Raw genomic sequence first — 21,815 nt, 5'->3', positions numbered from 1 at the left:
GGCTGGGCATAATCTGGCTCCAGATTCCCACAACTGGGCCTGCACAGATACTGGTAGCCTGTGCCCAGGCTGAAAGCCAGACTTGCTGGCCCTGGAGCAACCATCGTGAATGGGCAGCTGGGAGTGTTTTATAGTCGAGGCTCAGGAGGAAGAACAGCTTCAGAGCCACCACAGGCCCTCTGCAGACCTCCAGGCATGGAGCAGATACTCCCCTGGGGTCTAGGGAAGGAAGCAGGGTCTGAAGGTGCTCAGCGGGGCTCTCACCAGCTCAGCCATCTCCTGTCATCAGGCCTCTGCACCAAGGGTCTGCCCTGCTGTTGGACCACTGTCCATTACAGGGCAGGGCAAGCTGTGCCGTGGAGCCAGGCAGCCTCTGCTTCACACCCCACCTGTGGGGGCAGCCAACAGGTTCCTCTTCCCTTCTTCCCAGGTCCTTGCCTGGTTCAGGCTGCAGCAACAAGTGCACAAAGCAAGCTGGCCAGGGCTGGACTCTGGTCCCTTTATTGAGACTGAAGGGCCAGTGGGTCCATCCAAACAAAAATAAATTTCTTTCCCAAAGCCTGCCTGCAGGCTGGGGCCCATGGCTGCCCCCCAACCCAAACAACACAGGTCTGGCTCCCTTGGAGTGACAGGTGCTGGCTGCCCAGTATCCAGATACCCTTAAATGAAACAGGGACGTGAGTCCCGGTGGGGCCCTCACCCCTAGGATGGCTGGCCCCAATATCCATGATCTGCGTTGGGCCCTTGAGGCTCAGTCATCGCCCACAGTGATGACATCGTACTCGATGCCCTGGTGCTGCAGCTGTTGGATGTGTTCAGGCACTGCCTCCTCTGTGCCAAATAGGCCCTGGGCTTGGGCCATGGCAGCATCAGCTACTGCTGCCAGAGGAAGGGAAAGCATAGTGAGTTTGAGGCCCAGGGAGCTAGGCCTGGGCCCTGGCCCCCATGGTCTTCAGGGTCCAGCCCCATACCTGTGACAGCCGAGTGTGCTGCAGCCTCAAGTTGAGCCTGTGTGACCAGCTGCTGAGGCACATACTGGATCTGGAGGGGAAAAGCCAGTAAGACATGGCTCTAGAGGAACTCTGCCCATGCCCCAGCTCTACCTGGTCCCCCGAGGACCCTACCTGGGACTCCTGGAGGAACGGGGCCCCTTGTTCATACTGGATGTGCGTGATCTGACCCTCCTGTACCTGGAGAGAGACAATCCATGACCCTGGGAATGGGTTGTGTAGCTCTCCCCCATGTCCCATCTCCACCCCAGGCCTGGCCTACCTGGATGTGATGGCCTTCAGGGACCACAACGTATTCCTGGGGGAGCAGGTGCTGGACACTGTCTTGGGAGATGATGTACTGTACCTGAAGAAGAGTGGGGAGGAGGGGAGCTGGGGCCCCACTCACCAGGAACTCAGCTAAGAAGGCAGAGTAGAGGGACAGCCACCACCAACAATGGCAGTTACAAACATGGCCCCTTGGACAGGTGGTTTGGGAAGTATTATTTCTGTCTTCAGGGTGAGACCTTGACAGGGAGAGAGGGCAAGAGATCATGGCTGAGGGGATCAGGAGCAGCTTACCTGGTTGTCAGAGGTCACCAGGTGCTGTACTGTTTGGCCATCTGCTGTGGTGATCTCTTGGATGTAGGTGGCTTCTTCCTGCCAGGGCCAAGACAGTTCTAGCCTCAGCTCTCTGTCCCCACCCCTGCCTGTTACCTACCAGCAAGGTCCCCAGCCCTGGCTCTTACCTGATTGGTCACTGTCTGTTCCTGGGCCACAATAATGTGTTCCTGGCTCAGTGCCTGCTGTAGTCGCTCTGGGCCCAGGACCCCATGACTGGACTGGAGTGCAGCTGGGAAGAGAGGATGCTCACTGAAGGGTTCCAGGGAAAACTGAAAGGTCCCAGCCCTAACCCCGGCCCAGAAGTGCCCTCTGGCGCCGTGGCTCAAGTCTCTGGATGCACCCTGGTGCCCACCCTGTGGCCCCAGGGGCAGCTCACTGTGTAGTGTGGCCAATGTCTCGTCATCGCTGTTCAGGATGATGGTCTGGGTGGGGGTCCGGGCTGTAGACCGGGCTGTAGAGGTCCCTGACTTCCTTCCATCAGGACTGTGCAGCCGCTGGATGTGGAACTTGAGGTGTCCGTTACGGTTAAAACTGAGGGAGAAGGAAGAAGGTTCAGGGACAGCTCCATGGCGTGTGCCTTGCAGCCCCCACCCACCAGTACCTGGCCTCACCGTTGCCCGCAGAGATGGCATGCGAAAGGCTTCTCTTTGGTGTGGGTCAGCATGTGTCGCCGCAGGTCCTTCTTGTTCTTGGAGGCGAAGCTGCACTGGTTGCACTGGTGGGGCCGCAGGCTTGAGTGCTGCGCCATGTGGGCCTGCAGAAGGGGTAGTTGAGCTCAGCCCTGGTCAGGACAACAAACTGCCCACAGACAGCTAGCTGGTCAGGGAATCAGGTGAAGTAGACCCAGGAAAACCAAAATCTTGTGCACTAACAAGGAGCTGGGTAAAAAGCACGAAGCAGATCAAGATCTGGCGGTGCTGTGTCCTAAGAGAATAAACATCCACAGCCTCCATTGTTAGGTCAGTTGGAAAGTCCTGTTCCGGCTCATAGACTCAGTTTACCCATATGTAACTTACAGGTATTGGTGAGGGGACCTATCCCATCCAGCCCCGATATTCTAGGGCTTAGTCCTGCCTAACTGTGCCTCAGTCTTCCCATGTGGAGGGTGGGGCTCTAGGCATGCTTCCCCCACCAAGTTCTGTGAAGATGCATGGCACGATTGGGTCTGAAAACGAAATCCTCAGGCAAACGGAGGGAGGCCCTGAGATGGACTATGAACTGGCCCAGACGTGCCTCACTTGCCTTCTCCACAATGACTCCCACCTGCCTTGACTCTCTGTGCCCTCAGTATTCTAGACAACTTCTAGAGTTTCCTAAACCACGCCTCCTGCCATCACACCTCTGTACCTTTGCTCCCACGGGCCCAGCTCAACCATCTCTCCTAGTGATGTCTTCCCCAGCATTCCCAAGTCCAAATGACTTGTTCTTGAGTGTCTGTGCTCTCTGTGGGCACACTTGGTTCACACTGGGGCCACTATCTGCCACTAGTCATGCTATGTCTGGTTTGCCTCCCCACCAAACTGAGCTCCCTAAGAGCCAGGACCTTGATATGTCACCTCTGACCCTAGAGGGGAGCAGAGGATCTGGCTTGAGGGGGTGCTCAATAAAGGTTTGTTATACAAATGAATGACAGCAGAGGCAGGGGTTGGGGGGAGGCGGGGTGGCAGCACCTACCCGGACCTCAGGCCACTGGCGGGCACTGAAGGGGCAGTCAGGGCATTTGAAGGCACTAGGCCCAGCATGGGCCCGTTTGTGACTCTCCATCTCAGCTCGGCCAGGAAAGGCCTCTGCACAGATCTTGCAGGAAAACTTCTTTGACGCTGCTGATGGTGGTGAGGGCGGCACTGCCAGGCCCAGGGCTTTGCTGGCTACAGGAGGTGGGGAGGCAGAACTCTGGGGGTCCCCCACCTGGTGGGTCCTGGCTGGAGATGGAGGCTCAGGGCCATCTCTGGGCAGCCCCCCACACTGCAGCAGAGGCCACTTGGCTCCAGAGGCCAGAGCATCTGGACTTGGGAAGGAGATGGAGCCATCTGCAGTCAGCTGTGGAGAGACCAGGGAGCATGAGGTGCTAAGGAGGGAAGGGAGAAGTTGGGGGTGAGGGAGGGGTTGGCTCCCCCAAGCCTCACCTCAATGTGGTGCAGCTGGGTCCCATCAGCAGCCATGATGTAGTGGGTAGCAGCTTCTTTTAGGGTGTCACTCACAACCACAGTCTGAGCTGCCTCACCTGGGGGCTCCTCGCTGTGGTAACGAGAAGAGGAGGGATGAGGCTGGGTTCCAGGAGGGGATGAAGGACCACAGGAGCTCCTTTCCCCAAAAAACAGGCATCAACTGAGGGGTGACTGCCACCACAGATGGACTCAAGTAGGAAGGACCCTGGGTTGAACCCTGGCTTTGCCTGTACCATCTGAGCCTCTGCCATCTCCCAGGGGTCCTGGCCAAGTAAGGCAGGAGGATAGGGCCAGGCCAACAGGTGGCAAACAGGGTGGATCTGCCCCACAAGCCTGGTCTCTACAGCCTAGTTGCAGAGGTGAGGCTAATAAGGACCTGTAGCCACAAGCAGAAGGCAGATGCTGGGACTGGTCTGCCCAGGTGCTGGACAAGACATGGACCTAGGGCCCTGACTCCCATCCCAGCTCAACAATTTGGCACTTGGATTCAAGGCTCCCTCAGACAGCCTAAGAATTCAGTGAGCCTAAAAACATTTCTGCCCCAAAATTGCTCACTGTAGGGAAACTAAGTGCAGGTGCCAGGCCTCAAATGCTAACAAAGGAGCCCAAGGCTGCTACAAATGTTGGAACTGGGCAACACCTGGGATCATCCAAGACAAAGAGCACACAGGCTTGGGAACCAAAGTGACCAGGGTTCAAATCCTCATCTACTGCATGTCCAACTTTAGGACAGTTACTTAACTTCCCTGGGCTGTTTACTCATATATAAAATGATGGAAACGTGGATCTCACGGGAATGGTTTAGGGGAGATCATGAGCATCAAGTGCCCAGAAAATGTAAGGTACCAAAAAATGGTACCTCCTGACCTCCTGAGAATTATGATCTCCCCCATCACCCAATCGCTTTATTATATGTCAGAATTTCTGCCTCCTGCCAACTGGGCTTGGATGGGGAGGGGCCAAATATGACTGCCCCACCACACTTATACAGGGCTGAAAGGGCGGCTGGCTGGTTAGCTCAGCCAGTTGTAGTGCAGCCTTATAACACACAAGTTCAGATCCCTGTACCAGCCAGCCACCAAAAGAGAAAAAGGAAAAGGCTGAAAGGAGCCCTGCAAGTGGCAGTCTCACCTGTAAGGCGTGCCAGGAGCTGATGTCCCCTCCTCCATAGGAGGTGCCGTGATGACGCTATAGCCAGCCCCACCAAAGGGACCGGGTGCCAGGGTGATCTGCTGTAGGTCAGGGTTGCCTAGCTGGCTCTCAGCTGCCACACTGCTCCCGGGCTCTGCCACATGGAGGGTTACCACCTGTGAAGTGGCACCTTCGGGGGAGGGCTGACCACCAGAGGATGCCAACTCTGCTTCCACGTCCTCCGACTTCACCACGGCCACCTGCAATGGCACCAGTAGGCATGATGGGCGGGGTACTTGACAAAGATGCTGGTGTTCGAGACCTGTCTCTATCTCAGTGCCTCAAAGCTCACCTACACTCCAGCCACACCCAGCATGCCACTGCTCATTTGCGCAACCCAAGTTCTTCACAAAATACACTCTGGCCTTCCAAATCCCACTCAGCAACTGGAAACAGACTAACAAATATAGGGCAGAGTGATTTTGCCCCCCAGGGGAAACAAAGAAATGGGGGCAGTACTTAACTCATATCAGAGATAAAAGGTGGACTTCCTTGTCCACCTTGTTCCCTTGGACTTCCCTTGCGGGGATGGGCCAATTAGCTTGCTTAGGAGAGCGTGGTGCTGATGACACCAAGGTCATGGGTTCAGATCCCCATACCAGCCAGCCGCCAAAAAGAAAAAGAAAAAAAGGATACCCCTGAGGTATCCCAGGATTTTGGGGCTGGCCAGTGAGCACAGTTGGTTAGAGTGCAGCCTTATAATAACCAAGGTCACGGTTTCAGATCCCTTTGTGGGCAAGCTGCCAAAACCAAAAAAAAAGATGTACAAAGAGCTCTGATGATGCAATAACAGAATGACTAACAACATAATAGGAAGATAGAGACAGGACACAAACAGGTAATTCAGAGAAGGAATAGAATGGTCTCTAAAAATACAGAAAGAAGTTCAGCCTCAATTATATTCATACAATTATAAATTTAAGACCAGGGACTGGCCAGTTAGCTCAGTTGGTTAGAGTGCAGTGTTATAACACGAGATCAAGAAATTGGATTCCTCTATCAGCCAGACACCAAAAATAAATTAATTAATTAAGACCACAAACTCTATCAGGTTGGTAGAGATTTATAAAGACAGACAATACCCAGTACTGACAAGAATGTAGGGAACATACCGTAGTGGTGGTCATGCAAACTGGCATATATTTTTACAAGACTTTGTACCCTCTGATCCCCCAATTCTACTTCTAGACTTTTTTTTTTTAACTAAAAAAATGTTTATGAGCTTTGAAAATATATGTACATGGAAACACAAAAAACTGGAAACCCCACCATTAAAGGACTGGCTAAATAAGCTTTAGCACATCTATACAATGCTATATGATGGAATGATACAGAGACATCATCTGGAGATGTTATGAGAATGAGGAGATCACACACTGCTGAGTGAATAAAAGAAATGTTGTCAATGAGTAAGAAGCATGAAAACAAAGGTCTAGGTGTTAGTGTGTGTGTGGACAAAACCCTGAAGAAATTCTTAACCCATGAACTGGTTATTTGAGGGGAGAGGAGAAATGTTAAGGACTTTCACCACCTTCTATACTGAACATTACTTAATGTTCATTTTGGTTTTTTATAAGCGCATGCTTTTGGAATCAGGAAAAAACAAACATGAGACTGGCAAGAGAATAGCAGACAGATCAATAGAACAGAACTGAAAAGTCTACAGACTCCTGTACATGTGGGAATCATAAAAAGGACATTTCCAACCACCAAGGAAGACAGGATTATTCGGTACACTGCACTGACCATCTCTCGGGAAAAAAAAGTTTCTTTGTCCCTTCTCTACTCCCACTGCTTCACTTGACTACCCTTAAAAGTTTTTTAAAACAAGGAAAATTTAAACCCCTACCTGTTCGCATACACCCAAAATAAATTCCAGGTGGAGTAAAGATTTAAGTGTAGGGCTGGCCAGTTAGCTTGGTTGGTTAGAGCGTGGTGCTGTAACACCAAGGTCAAGGGTTGGGTTCCCCATACCAGCCAGCCACAAAAAAAAAAAAAAAAAAAAAAAAAAAAAAAAAAAAAACTTAAGTGTAAAATGTGAAACCCTAAGGAAAAAAACACAAATGAATGTTTACATAATCTTGGGGTAAAGGCTGGGGAAGTCCTTTCGATGGATGATACCAAAGGCAAAACTATAAAGGCTGATATATTTAACTACATAAAAACGTAAAACTTCTATATACCTCCAAACACCATGAACTGAATTCTATGAAGATTTCCAGGTCCAATGCCAGCCTCCCTCCTCCGTGGAGTTTTCTGTTCCCTGACCCCCGGCAGTATGTTATTGCTCCAAGTTCTAGGAATTTATAATCTGAAACACACACTCTCCATTTTTTCAAGAGGCTGGGACCTGGGAGGTGCTAACAAACTTCCCTCTGCCTTGGAGACGGGCTGGCTGTACAGGGGTTGGAGGAGGGAGGGGTGAAGGTGACCTTGGGCAGTTGGGTGGAGGAGGGGAGGAGTAAAGATGATGAACCTGGGGGAGGATGTGTTGGGCTTGAGGTGCATATGCCACAGCCAATGGAACTCAAGAGAGAGGCCCAAGCTGGATAAAGCCTTAGGAGACTTCGGGCTGAAGGAAGTATCACTCAGCTAGATGGAAAGCCAATTCAGACCCCTGGGGGAGCACCCACAGGCACAGGGTGGCCACAGAGATAGGAGAAAAAACAAGTAAGAACAGGGCCCCCAAAACCACGGGAGCAGCACGTATTGCTCAGGATGGCAGAGGCTGCTGGAGACTCTGGAGAGTGGAGTGGGAGATCCTGCTGGGGCCTCCCTGGCACAGCTGGTTCCCCTCTGTGTTTTCCCACTGGGTTTCAGTGGATATGTCTCCCTCATTAACTAGGAGCTCCCCAAGAGTGGGGCAGGTCCGATTCATTGCTTTCCTCTATTCTGAGTGGTTAGTGTAGAGCTGGGCACCTAAGGCAGCTGGGCAGGAGAGGGTAGGGGAAGAGGCCCCTAGGCAGCTCACCTGCAGGGCTGCACCCCCCAGCTCCCGCTGGGAGCTCATGTTCAACAGCAGATCCAAGGCTGTCTGTGTGGCCATCGCAGCTGACTCCTCAGCTCCTGGGTGGGTGAGACCTGAGCCTGAGAAAGGGCTGGAAGACTGGCACCAACGCTACCCTCCCCATATTCCAGGCCCCACCAGCATGACACCTGCCCCACTCCAGAAGCACCCACCCTCCCTCCAAGCTCACCTTCTTGGTAGATGATGGTGGCGCCACCCAGGGTGTCAGAACAGAGCAGCGGGGGCGTCTCAGGTGACTGGAAAGGTGCTGCTTCTGGGGGGATCTGTGGGGTGGGGATATAGCCAAGCCTGAGAGGTAATGGCCCAGATTCAAATGCCATTTACCAAGCACCTCCGATGTGTCAGGCATTTTACATCTATTGGCTCGTTTTATCTTCACAACCACTTTTCAGGTATTTATCAGCTCAGTTCTACAGATGAACTGACTCAGGCTCCGAGAGGTGAAGGAACTGGCCTGATACCCTACTACCAGTAAGTAGCAGGGCTAGAACTTGAACTCAGGACAATCTGACTCCTGTGAGAGCCCATGTTCTACCAGCACACTGTGTGGTCCATCTTCCTGGAGCTACCGTGTGAGCCCACATGGCAGACTGCTAGCTACCTACCCCGAATCCATCCTCCCTTTCCTTCTTGCTAACAGAACTCTGATTTTCATCAGGGGGGCAATGTACCCATCTGTAAGACTCCATTTCTCAGCCTCCCTTGCAGCTATGTAAAGTGTAGCCATATGGCTAAGCCAGGAACTTCTGTTAAAGTTTATGAGGGAAACAGACAGACAGATGGCAGGCATCCTTTCACCCTTCCCCAATCCCTCCCTCCTGCTTCCTGTCTAGGATGTGCCTGAGAAGACTGCTGTTCCTGCAGCTATGTTGGACCATGAGGCAACTATAAAGACGGAAGTCATGTGCCTAGAACGGCTGGGCAAAAATATTGAGAGAACTTGGTCCCTGATGACCATGGAACAGCCACACTATCCCTGGACTGCTGATCTTTGAAATCCTTTTTTTTGGCAGCTGGCCAGTACAGGGATTGAACCCTGGACCTTGGTGTTACCAGCACCACACCCTAACCAACTGAACTAACCAGCCGGCCCCCAGAATTCTTTTTTTTTTCCCTTTCTGCCTTTTCTCGTGACCGGTAACAGGATCGCAACCCTCAGTGTCGCACCCGCACCGCGCTCAACCAGTGAGTGGACCGGTCTCTATATGGGATCCGAACCCTCGGCGGGAGTGAATTCTTTTAAACGAGAGAATAACAAACTATTATCCCAATTAAGCTACTGGTATTCCCATTCTCTACTACTAGCACTGGAGAGTCATTCCTACTCTAAGCTAAAGGCTGGCATATCTGTGACTCAGCTGGTCTTTACCACAATCTAGAGAGGCAGGGGTCATTTTGCATCCCAATGCACAAATGAAGATGCTGCCCCCAAGCCCTTTCCGTGCTGCCTTCTGTGCTCAGATTGAGCTTACCTCAGGAGGTTCTGGGGAGCTGGGGGGTGGTCCAGGGGCCGCACTGTGCTGCTGCTTCAGCTCTTCAATCTGCTGCAGAGAAAAGAAGGGGCGGCGGCGAGAGGGGGGCTCCTCAGGATGGCGCCGTCCCCATTCCTCAAAGCTGCTTGCGTGTCGGCACCGAACGTGTAGGCGGAGGTTCTTCTTGTGCCGTGTGCTGAAGTGGCAGTACTCACAGGCAAAGGGCTTGGCCCCTGTAGGCACATGTTGGGGATGCTTGCACCCACCCACCCTCTAATCCGCCCCCGCCAGGAAGCCTTCCCTGACCCCAAAGACCTCTCCAACTGACTTGCTCCCAGTGACTCATTCCTATGCTTAGACAAACACATGCCACTGTTCAGTCTGGTGGGCCAGGACAGAATGAATCAGGGCTGCCCTCTGCACTCACAGCCTTCCTGTCAGAGCACATTTTCAAGGTCATATGACCACACATTCCCCTTGTGATCATCTGCCTCCAGGTAGGAATCTGGCTAAGGGAACCCCTTGCTACCTTTCCCTAATCTCCCCTAGTGTGCCTACCACAGGGCTTGGCACCAAGGAGGACCAAGAGCCACCTTTTGTTGTAACCTCTGTGGGCCAAGCATGTGCTGCTCCTTCTGCTGCTCCATCTGCCCAGGTGCTGTGGAATGAATGGCCCCCCCAAACTCGGTGAAGCTTAAATTGTGTACCCCAAAGTTCCAGGTATTGGAAACTTGGCTCCCACTGCAACTGTTGAGGCTGGGAAGTCCTATTAATGGAAATTGGAAGGTGGAGCCTTGAAGAGGTGATTACACTGTAGGAACATGCTGCAGTGAATGGATTAATAATGCTGGTCAGGGGTGTGGCCCAGAGGGCTTTAAAAGGAGAACCCACAGAGAATTCCTCTCTTTGCTCCGCCATTTTCTGCCATGTGAGACCTCTGCAGTACTGTAAAGCCATCATCAAGAAGACCCTCACCAGATATGCTCCCTGGACTTTGGACTTCCCAGCCTACAAAACTGTAAGCAATAAATTTGGTTCTCTAATAAAGCACCCAGATATTTTGTTATAAGCAACAGAAACGGACTAATACACCAGGGCAGGGCCCAGGTGACACCTGTCTCTAGCCCTGGCGCCCAACACACACAGCACTCAGGAACAAAGGGAACTCAATTTCCTAACAACCCTTCTGACTTACCTATTTCACAACTAAGGATGGTTCAGAGAAGGCAAGTGACTGGCCACACCCACAGGAACCTCTCTTTATATATGAAGGACTTTGGCTGTTCCCAGTGAAGGAAGAGGATGAGAGCCAAGCCTTCAATCGGGATACGGGGAGTTCGGGGCTGGTGGGGGGTGGGACTGGGGGATGCCTAGCCTGACCTGTGTGCTTGACAGCCACATGGGAGAGCAGGAAGTCCTCTCGGAAGGTGCGGTAGGGACAAAAACTGCATTTGAAGGGCTTGTCGCTGACATGGGACAGCTGGTGATTCAGCAGTGCCTTCTTGTCCTCACAAACAAACTCACAGAACTCACACTTGAACCTGCAGGCAATTACATGGATGAAAGCTCAGAGATGGGCTGGGGGCTACTCCCATCCCCTGGGCCTCCTAGGGGATGTACCTGCGGTTGGCAACAGCCTGGATGTGCGTAAGCAGGTGCATTTTGAAGGTGTAACGCTTCTTAAAGGACTTTCCACACTGTGAGTTAGAGGGAGAGATCACTCAGGGAAGACCCTCGCCCCCCAACCCCAGCCTGGCTTTTGGCCCCAACCCACCTTGTCACACATGTGGGGCTTCTCAGTGCTATGCGTCTTCATGTGCTGTGTGAGTCTCTTCTGCATGGGGTACACACGGCCACACACGGGGCAGGGGAAAGAGCTTAGCTTTGGGGTCTGGAAAGGTACAAGAAGGAGCAAGATGGAGAGAGCAGGGGAGGAGGGAGGGTGAGATCTCACTTCCTGCCCACCACCCCCACCCCCACAAGCAGCCCCAGGCAGGCTCCCTTCCCAGACAGGACCCCAGACTCACCGGATCTGGCCTCTTCTTCCTGGAAGAGAAAGGCCTAGGAGTCAGACCATCGCTTCCCCAATCTCACCCCAGACTTTCTCACCTTGACCAGATCCAGTCTCAGCCCTGAGCATCCCCACTCCCCACCTAAGCCCCTTTCTCTTAGAACAGTGTTCCCCCAACTGGAGCTCAGTGGGTAAAATGCCAAGAGGAATGCTGTAAATAACACACTCTGCACCAACTACATCTAGGAAATGGTGCGTTCTTTCTCTCGCTCAATCACAAAATACATTTGCATAATAAAGGCTCTAAGAAGTCCAGCAAGAAAGAGAGCTGTTGAACAGGTGCTATTCAACCTGGTGACCCTAATCTTATTTGGCCACATAACTCCTTTTTCATTTCCTTTAAGAAAACCTATAAGCACGTTGGAAGGTTGACTTTTCCACAAACAAGGATGGAGTCACCATCCTCATGGATCTCTGTATCCAATCTCTGCCCGCCCCCTCATGAAACTAACTCCTTCCTGAAGCTGCAGATCTAATTATAATTCAGTGAGCAATCACTAGGCCCCTAAGGAGTTTGTTTCTTTTTATCCTAAGTTTGCTCTCAGCATGAGAGATGACTGTTGACCCAGAGTCCAGAAAATCTCTGGATTATTTGCTGAGCCCTTTAGGCATACAATTCCTTCACTCCCCTCAACAACTGTCCCCATTTTACAGATGAGAAAAGAAAACTTGCAGCGGGGAAAAGATTGAACTGGGGACCTCAAGGCACTGCTACTGTCCTGTTCTGAGCCAAATGATCTGGGATGAATTACCTTGCCTTTCTGATCATGTCTGGGATATGCAGCGAATGAGGCTGGTGCAGAGCAGGTGCTTGGTAAGTGAGGACCATGGTTTTCCTGGGCCTCCACTTTCCTACCCCACCCCCCTGCCTCCCCACACCCACTGACCGGTCTCGGCTGTGCACAGCCGCATGCCGGATGACATCCTTCCGGTAGACACTGGTGTAGCTGCACTCATCACACTTGTAGGGCTTGCTGCCCACATGGTTGAACATGTGCTCCTGGGAGAGGCAGAAGGACAGTGGGCTGGGGCTTGGCCTCTCTCCCACCCCCACCTCACCCATGCCCACAGCCTTAGGGTTGCTGTGTGATCAGGCTCTTAACATGGAAGTGTGGACAGCAGACTTTGCTGCAAGGGTTGAGGCCTCTGAATGCTGGGTACTCTTCCCATCGAGAATACCGACTCTGTGCCAGGCCCTGTGCTGGCTCAAAATTTGACAGAGAAGGAAACTGAGGCTCAGGGTGAAGGAGCCTTGCAGATGGCAAAGCTTGGAGCTGAACAGGCAGTGTGGTTCCAACCTATACCCTTCTTACTGCATGTCCTCTGCAGAGCCCAGAAAACAACTTCCAGGTCACAGGTCCCTGTCTGTGTAGGAAGAAGCACCATGTGCAGAAAGCCCAGGGGCTCTGATTGCCCATGCTCGAAGTATCCCCTGCCACACTCACTACATTGGCCAGGCCAAGCCACAGTATCCTGGGTCAGTAAAATAGAACTATTAACACCTACGGCCCCATTGGGCCACTCAAGGATGAAATTATCCAGGTATTAGATAAAAGACAGGTGTAAGGCTGCTGCAGGCCTGCACAGGCACCTTTGGGCTAAGGAGAGAAAGAAGCCCCTTTCTTGAGACACATTATTGCCATCTACTGGCAAACTTTCTAACACACTGAATTTGATGGAACCAGAGTTTTACTGCCATCTGCCAGTTTGTGGTGGTGAACAAGCAAATCCATGATGTATACACCCTGAATAGCACTCTTGAAAATGTGATTGATTCCACCATGCACTGCACAACCTGCAAACCTCCCCATGGAGGCCATCCAGCAGGGGCTGAAGCACTTAGCCTCTTCAGTGGGTTGGGGGCCAGATATATGCCCTACAAAGGCACAGGAGAGAGGTGACTCCACTCCCTGTCAGCGTCACCAGCCGGCCCTTGCCTGCCTTCTTCATCCTCCGCCCAGCCCCATGCCTTCCTGGATGCCCACCTTGAGCGAGGACCAGCGGCGGGAACGATAGCTGCACTGCAGGCACTTGAAGAGCTGGGGGTCACCGGCCTCATGGGAGTTGACATGGAAGCGCAGGTCCTCGTGGGACAGAAAGCGAGAGCCACAGATACGGCACAGGAAGGGCCTCAGCAGCGGTTTGGGTGACTTGTAATAGTACCTGCCAGGAGGGTGTGTGGAGGTCTGGCTGGGTTGGGGGCCCCAAGAGTCCAGTCTGCTGCCTTGCCCACCTCACCTCTGCAGCACATACTTGCGGTATTTCTTGCCTAGGAAGCGCCTGGAAGGTCGACCACGGCGGCGGGGCGGCGTGTCCAGCTCGTCCTGGTAGGAGGGCACTGTGTTCTCTGTGTCTGACTGGCTCACGCCAGGTTCCACAGGGGCCCTGCCAGTTTTGCCCAGGGCCACCAGGCATCCTGGGCCTGAGGAGGTGGGAGCCTCAGGATCCTGTGGCTCTGGAGGGCTCTGTCCACTCTGGGAACTCACAAAAGGGTCTCCTTCCACACCTGCCATGGACATGCCAGGCCACAAATCAGCCACAGACACACCAGGATAGATGGGCCAGAGGCCAGCCAAAATACCCTCCTGCCACCCCCCACACAAGGACAGCTGCAGACAGCCCATGCCCAGAGGGCAACGTAGATACCACATCCCTCCTACAGCTGATGTGCTGTCAGCACAGTATTACTCAACCTGGACACTATCTGGAGCAACAGTGAGAGATTGGGGACCTGGGTTCTAGACCTGGCTCTGTCACTGACTTGCTGTGCATCCTCAGGCCATGCTACTCCCCTCCCTGAGTCTCATTTGCCCCATTTGTCAAATGGAGGCAATAATCGCTGCTTTGGTAAACTTACAGGAACTTTCTAAAGTCTGGGAAGCAACATCAGTGCTTTTTTTTTTTTTTTAAAAAAGATGACCAGTAAGGGGATCTTAACCCTTGACTTGGTGTTGTCAGCACCACGTTCACCCAGTGAGCTAACCAGCCATCCGTATATGGAATCTGAACCCATGGCCTTGGTGTTATCAGCACCACACTCTCCTGAGTGAGCCACAGGCCGGACCCAACAGCAGTGCTTTAACATTAGTATTCCCTACAGAGGTGCAGGGCTGCAGGGTGGAAGGGAGGGACATGCTTGAAAACCTTTTAAGTCTTAAGAATCTGAATGTGTTATCTCTTAAAAAAAAAAATCAACATTATTTATATATAATACTTTAAAAATTAAAAATGATACAGGCAATGCTGATAACATCCTGTTTCTTGATCGGGGTGCTAGGTTATACAGGTGTGCTTTCACCTTGTGACAACTCATTGGCATGTGTAGGACATGTGTGCTTTTCCATATATATACACACCTAAGTAAAAGTTATTTTGGAAAAGAGACTAATGAATGAGTCTTCCAAACCGCACGTACACAAACACCTACCATGTACTTTTTTGTGTATATTTAGCCCTTAAAGCAATCCTAAAAGGCAAGTGCTGCTATCATTTCCACTCATAAATAAGGGAACAGGAGATTCAGGAGGCAAAGCAACGTGCTCCAGGTCACAAAGCATGTAGGTGGCAGAGTTGGCACCACCTACTGGGTATTTCCTGTCCCCAGCTTGTGATGCTTCAAGCCAGGGATCCACAGGTCTTAGATTTGTCCCTCCTCTGTTCTCTTTTCAGTAATATTTAAAATTTATCTTATTAGTTCAGTTATAAAGACCCCAACTTCTCTTTTGTTGTGACAATTTACTATTGAAAGGCACTTTTTTTTTTTTCCTTTTTTTTGTCTTTTTTCGTGACCAGTAACGGGATCGCAACCCTTGGTGTCGCGCCCGTACCGCGACCGGCAACGGGATTGCAACCCACGGTGTTGTGCCCGCACCGCGCTCAACCAGTGAGCGGACCGGTCTCTATATGGGATCCGAACCCTCGGCGGGAGCACCGCTGTGCTCCCAAGCGCCGCACTCTACCGAGTGCGCCACCAGGCGGGCCCAAAAAGGCACTTTTCACAAAGCTGAGATATAGCTTCCTGAGTCAGCATTTCTTAAACTTGGGTCTAGGAGGGCTTTCCCCTTTACAAGGAGGCCTGCAGGTCACCCTGGTTTGAGATCACTGCTCTGAACAGCACACCCAGCCCCCAAAGCTCCACAAAACACAGAGAGTGCCCTTGACCCACCCACATGGCCCCTCCCATGACTAAGTCTCACCATCTGGGATGTCTGAAGTCTCCAGGCGAGGCAGCTTCCGGGGCCGGCCAGGTCTCCTTCGGGGTCTTGGGGTACTGGGGGTGGGGTGCTGGAGTCGTAGCTGCCGGCCCCGGGGCTCATCTTCAGCTGGATTATAGTCGCTGTCCTCTGTGAGGACAGTAAAGAAAGGTGGACAGTAGCTGGACCTGCTTTTCAGCCTTGACCCCTGCCTAGCTCCTCTGGGAAGAGGCTCACTTTCCCTCCCTCCTACTCCTTCAAGCCCACAGTGACACCCCCTCCAAAAAGCCCTTCTTGTGCCCCCCTCTGCTGACTGTGAGCGTCCCTCCTCTGAGTTCCTGCAGTCCTTTCTCTGTACCTTTCCTGGCACCTGCCACTAGCTCGTATGGCAACTTTATGTGAATTAGAAGAAGGCATCCCTTCCTCAAGACACTTTACAGCCATTGTTAGAAAACAACTGTAACAAACACAACAAGGTCAAGGGTTCAGCCAGCCACCAAAAAGAATTTAAAAAAAAAAAAGACAGGTCTACAAACTCTATGACTGCACCATCCAAAACAGCAGCCACTAGCAATATGTGCCTACTGAGCACTTGAAATATACTCAGCCCAAAATGAGATATAATTTAGTGTAAAATACACAGTGAATTTCAAAAACTTACTATCAAAAAAGAAAAAAAAAACTCATTAATAATTTTTATGATTACATATTGAAATAATATTTTAGATATATTAGGTAACTGAAATATACGATTAAACTTAATTTCACCTTTTTTTTTAAAAAGATGACCGGTAAGGGGATCTTAACCCTTGACTTGGTGTTGTCAGCACCACACTCAGCCAGTGAGCGAACCGGCCATCCCTATATAGGATCCGAACCCGGGGCCTTGGTGTTATCAGCACCTCACTCTCCCGAGTGAGCCATGGGCCGGCCCTTCACCGTTTTTTTTTAACATGGTTTCCAAAAAAATAAAAAATACACATGTACTTTTGCTTGCACTATATTTCTGTTGTACCAATATGAACGGGCCCTCTTGGGTTCTCTTTCAGTGTGCAGCCTGCACAACTGCACACAGAGTTCCTGGTCTTAGCACAGCCACCTCTGTCTTATACTGGAGGCACTGTGGGTGCATGCCAATTCCTCTTTCCTGGCCCTCCATGTGAGCTGGCAGGAACTCAGTGAGTATCTGTAGATGCGGGTGGGGATGGCAGGCCTAGGAACCATGGCAGCCTACCCTCCAAGTCATCAATGGCACCAGCATCTACGATGTCGTCATCCTCCTCCTCCTCTGGCCCCTCTTCCTCCTGGGTCTTGGTTGAGCTGCCCCACTTCCGTAGCCGTCCCTTCTTACAAGCTGCTGCTGCTACTGGGGAGGTGGGGGGAGGGAGGGTAAGACAAGCTTGCCACGTCTGGCTCCCAGTACCCCACCCCAACACTTGCAATTCAGGCTGCTATTGGCGCACCTGGGCGGAAGTGCCGCTCCCTCATGTGGCGCAGCAGTGTGGCCTTGGTGCTGCTCCGGTACTGACACATCTTGCACTTGAACTGCTGCACCACTACAACCTCCATCATGGCCTCCAAGCTCTGCAGGTCTGGCTCCTCAGAGCCAGTGGCTGGGGGTGGCTGCACGGGGGAGCTGGGCCCACTCTGTGCCTCCTCATGTGGTTCCAGGCACGTGGATGTGGACGTTGGGCCGTCGGCCAGGGCCTCAATGGCTGCCAGGCTGTGGGTCAGGGTGGAACTGGACATGGGCGATGTCATGGGGGCACCTGGGAGTGAGTGAGTGGGTTGGAGGGGAGGTTAAGCAGAGGGCAGGACTGGCCATGAGCTAGAGCTGCCCCTCCCACGCAGGCTCAGGGAGCTCAGAAACAAATGCCCTACCAGAGGCCACCTTGTCAGTAGGAAAACTGAGGCCCACAGCAGTGGATAACCTGCCAGGACCACACAGGGAGTAGGAGGCAGAACGTGTCCTTTTGTACTCCCCCACCCTCTGTAGGGCGCCCTGGGTCTGGTGTCTAGGGTCTTACCATCATCTGGACCCTGCAGGATCAGGTATTGTGTGGTCTCAGCCCCGCCATCCTCAGCACTGGTCACAGTGATGCAGCCTGGGCAGAGATGCGGGGAGGGAGTTCCCAGCTATAGGCCCACACCCCTTCTGGCCCATCCATGCAACTGCAAACCAGCTGCATCACCCCTCTGGCCTCAGTTGCCTCCCCTGGCAGGGCTACTGGTAAGTCTGGTGTGAGTGACATGCCGGCTCAGCAGCAGACCTACAGTTACATGGTATGCCATGACTACCCCAGCTGCTTGGCCATTGACTACTAAACCTGGAAAGTCCTCCTCCTTCCTCTCCAAACTTCCTCAAGGCCAAGGCCCAGCTCCTGTATCGTTCTATTAGGGTTGGCTTCCCAGACTATCCTAGGGCTTTCTGAGGTGCTATGACCTCTATAAATGTCATTAACAATAGCAGGTACAGTGTGTACTTACAAACTCTGAAGTCAGACTGTCTGAGCTCATGACCCAACGCCATCCACTGCTTGCTGGTGACAGTGGGATAAGTTATTTTATGTTCTCTGTGCCTCAGATTTCTTATCTGGACTGTGAGGATAACAGCATCTACCTTTTGGGGTTACTAGGAGGATTAAATGAGCTACTCTATGGAAAGTTTAGAACAGTCTCTGGCACAAAGTAAGCAATAACTGTTTTTACTATTTATTGAGTGCTTGTCACATGCCAAGCACTATGCTAAGAACTTTACTGCACTGTCTCATTAAATCCTCATGTCATTTACCATCATGAGACAGGGGTTATTGTTCCCACTTTACACATTTGATGTGGTGAGGTCATTTGCCCAGTTCACACAGCTGGGATGTGCACAGCTGGCTGCTGGACTCCGCAGGGAAACCCCTGTGGGGAGGCCCTTGCTGCCCTCTGTCTGACTCACTCTGGATAAGGTCGGGCCCAATGGTGGATTCGATGATCTTGTCAATGGCCGAGCCCAGGTCTGAGGAGGAAGCCGTGCAGTCAGACACCAGCATATTGGGGTCTGGGAGTGCGCTGGAATGCACCAGTGCTGGGGGGCCACCTGTCACACCGGCCACTGGCCCACGAGACACAGAAGATGAATCAGGGAGATAGCCATGAGGCAGGGGGTCTGTGCTTGAGCTGCTCTCAGATACCTCCTCCTGGGGGCAGGAAACAGGGAGGGAGAAAGTTTAGGAGCCAGGGATGGGGCAGGGCAGCCTGCAAGCTCCCACTTGTTAGAGAGAGCTCTCCAACCCAAGGACATGGTGAGTGGGGCCACTCATACCTTCAGCCCCATTGGGGAGCAGTGGGAGAAGCCATCTAGTCACAGAATCCCCCAAGAAAAAGTCCCAGCATTCCTGGATCTGGTTAGGGGTTACCCCAGAAAAGGGGAAGGAACCCCCACACTCTCCACACCACAGCCAGGTGCAGCTATTTTCATTGGGCTTTTGCATAAATTGTTCCCTCTGCCTGAAACTTCCCAGCATCACTCCATGGCTAACTACTACCCAGTCTTCTCATCAGCATTTAGATGGTACCTCTTCTAGGGAGCCGACTCTGACCCCAAGGCCAAGTTAGGACCTCTTTGTCCTCAGTGCTTTAGCCGCCTGCATCCCTCCACACGACTGTTCACTCTGCATCCCAACATCCCCCTCGCCAGACTGCACCCTCCACAAGGGCTGGGACTACACCTGTCTTGTCCCCTGTTGTATCCCCAGGGTCCAGCACACTCTGGTAGGCCTATCTCTGTGGAATTAATGAAACTCCTGAACCCCAAAGTAAGGGCCATTGTCGTGTACTTCTATCGAGTGATGTCTTGAATATGATCATGATCTTGCAGATAATAATGGCCAAAACTTATTGAGTGCTTACTATGTGCTGAGTACTGTCTTAATTGCTTAATTAATTCACTTAATCTTCACAAAAACGCTACGAGGCAGGAATATTTATTACTGCCACTCTACAGATGAGGAAACTGAGAGCTAGAAGTTGGGTAGTTTGCTCAAGATCACAGAGCTAGGAAGTGGCAGCACTAGGAGGAGTTGATTTCCAAAGTGTTCCAAGAGAATACCTAATGGGATCTCATGACCAAGTACCTTGGAAGCAGGTATTCATGCTCTACTTTACAGATGGAAAGGCTGAGGCTCAAAGAGGTCTCCCAGTGAATTAGAGGCAGAGCCAAGACTTGGACCAAGACAATTGCCTCTCAAAGCGTGAGGACAACAGGTAGTGTAGTGGGTAAAATCACAGCCCATTAGAATCCTGGCTCTGGGTTCTCAATCTGCACTCTGTGCCTCAGTTTCCTTTTCTGTAAGACGTGGACAAAAGTGGTCTATGCCTTATACACGTTTTGAAGCTTAAATGAGAAAACCCATGTTAGGTGCTGGGCATGGTGCCCGGCTCACAGTAAACTAGAAACAAGTATTGACTACAAACAAGCCTTGCTGGCTGTTTCCCCTTGGCTGTCAGGTCCCTGCCTTCACCCACGCCAGCCAGCCCGGTCCGTACCGGAGAGCGGCTGCTGTGATCCGAGCTTTGCCCCACGCCAGAGTCGTCGGCCTCCGCCGGCCCCGGGACGGCCGCGGCGTCGCTGCTGTCTGCAGACACGGCTTCCGAGGTGCCCACACCCAGGCCACTCTCGGAGGGCTCCTCGGGCCGGCCAGGCCGATGGGCCGCGTCGCTACTGCTCTCCACCTCGTTCTCCTCCATTGGCTTAGGGGATCGCCTGACAGGGAGGTGCAGCGTCTGGGGCCTTCACTCTGCAAGAAGAGGTGACCGGGGCTGGAACAAGTGGGCCACCCTCCCGGCCCCGGCAACCAGAGCCCACCCAGCAACACCCTTGCGCCCATTTCGCAGACGCAAAGACTGAGTCTCCGACGGGGTGGGGCCTTCTCGCGTATTGAGAGTGGAACTGCGGGAAACAGGACGGAGAAGCCCTGCCTCCCAGGCTAAGCCCTTCCCCGGGAGAGTGGTCAATGGCCGGTAATCTTGACCCTTTCCTTGCCTCCATGATTTCCGTAGAGAGGTTCACTCTGTGGGCCCGGTATGGGCTCAGTGGTTCAGCCCTAGTGGTCCCCCCTTATTCCCCCAGAGTGCAGGGTCAGTGGTACAGCCCGCAGGGCCCCTGGGTCAGTGGTTCGCTCCCCCCCGCCCTTGGTTCCCCTGCGGAGGGGGCTGATAGCGACGGTCTCGGGGCCTGGCGACTTGGGGCTGTCCCCGGCGCTGCCTGAGCTCCAGGCCCGACGCCATCTTGTGCCGGCGCCGGCTTTCCGCTCAGGCAAGTGCGAGAGCGACTAAAGGGCCTGGGACCCCGGGGCCCTGTTCGGACAGCCCCGCCGGCCCGGGACCTCGACGTCGGGTATCCCCTCAGGGTGGCCCCACTCCAAGGCAGGGGGAAATGGAGCGGCCAGACTCTACCCAATACTCACCTGAAGCTTCTGTAGCCGCGTTCTTCTCCGACTCCGGCATCGACGAGGTCGCCATCCTCTTTCCCCCGGTGCGGAGGAACCCATCGGCCTACCGTAGGCCGGAACTACTTCCTCCTCAGGCCCAGGGAAAATAGGTTTCCAGTGTTCGGCAGGTCGCCCCGAGGCCTTAAAATCATAATCAGGTCCGGAGAGACTGTATGATTTTATATATCCCCTAGCATGGGTGTCGGGGTTCACCGTGGCATGTGGACTACTTTCTCTCGGCGGAGGGTTACATATCAGATGGCTATATGACGTCACTGCAGGTCCCTTCCCCGGGCCGCAGGGTTGGGCGTGGCTCCTGGTTGTTTAGCCACGCCCCTCCTGGAACTGCTGAGAAAGATGTGCGGCCACCGGAGTCTCAGTATGCAAGAGAGGAGTAAACGTAATCAGTCACTTTACCTGGCTTTTTAACCGATCGCTTAACGCTCTCCTTGAGCCTAATCGGATCCTGCCCGATTAGGCTTGATGTGCCTTGATGGGAGGGGAGTGTGCAATCCTTGTTGTGCAGACGGGGAAACTGAGGCCCGGAGACTGGACGGGCTGGTCTAAAAATCACGTCAAGTGAGGGGACTCGGGAGGCAAGT

The 21,815-nt window shown here is 52.7% G+C and overlaps 1 protein-coding gene across 2 annotated transcripts; it reads right to left on the bottom strand.

Annotated features, from left to right (window-relative positions):
- Positions 1-479: 479 nt before the first annotated feature.
- On the bottom strand, positions 480-21,245 carry ZNF335 (zinc finger protein 335). Of its 2 annotated transcripts, none has more exons than XM_008571581.1 (28): positions 21,190-21,245; positions 20,270-20,520; positions 18,681-18,921; positions 17,764-17,841; positions 17,200-17,505; positions 16,971-17,102; positions 15,740-15,886; positions 13,797-14,049; positions 13,529-13,706; positions 12,431-12,543; positions 11,500-11,518; positions 11,247-11,363; positions 11,093-11,169; positions 10,853-11,013; positions 9,473-9,705; positions 8,170-8,263; positions 7,944-8,038; positions 4,913-5,172; positions 3,740-3,851; positions 3,288-3,653; positions 2,225-2,367; positions 1,990-2,144; positions 1,739-1,842; positions 1,572-1,649; positions 1,273-1,356; positions 1,125-1,190; positions 972-1,041; positions 480-879 (listed from the first exon to the last, which is right to left on the bottom strand). In XM_008571581.1, exons 2-28 carry the CDS (start codon positions 20,468-20,470, stop codon positions 752-754), a joined length of 4,011 nt encoding a protein of 1,336 aa, XP_008569803.1. In that variant the 5' UTR covers positions 20,471-20,520; positions 21,190-21,245; the 3' UTR covers positions 480-751. The 2 variants fall into 2 exon arrangements, with proteins under 2 accessions (XP_008569803.1, XP_008569804.1); XM_008571582.1 differs by having other exon boundaries at positions 11,093-11,160.
- Between the last annotated feature and the right edge of the window lie 570 nt (positions 21,246-21,815).

Source organism: Galeopterus variegatus, unplaced genomic scaffold, assembly GCF_000696425.1.
Source record: "Galeopterus variegatus unplaced genomic scaffold, G_variegatus-3.0.2 Scaffold706, whole genome shotgun sequence".
Taxonomy (NCBI): domain Eukaryota; kingdom Metazoa; phylum Chordata; class Mammalia; order Dermoptera; family Cynocephalidae; genus Galeopterus; species Galeopterus variegatus.
The sequence above is the reverse complement of the archived record's forward strand: the minus strand, read 5'-3'. Positions and strand labels throughout refer to the sequence as shown.

What these genes read in the sequence shown, in the direction of transcription:
- ZNF335 (XM_008571581.1), bottom strand. Translation starts at nt 20,470, where the DNA reads ATGGAGGAGAACGAGGTGGAGAGCAGTAGCGACGCGGCCCATCGGCCT. An exon ending in TGCCATTGATGACTTGGAGG is followed by an intron (nt 15,887 to 16,970) that starts GTAGGCTGCCAT and finishes CTGTCCTCACAG; the next exon opens with AGGACAGCGACTATAATCCA. An exon ending in TGTGGCTGTCAAGCACACAG is followed by an intron (nt 9,706 to 10,852) that starts GTCAGGCTAGGC and finishes ATGTGCCTACAG; the next exon opens with GGGCCAAGCCCTTTGCCTGT.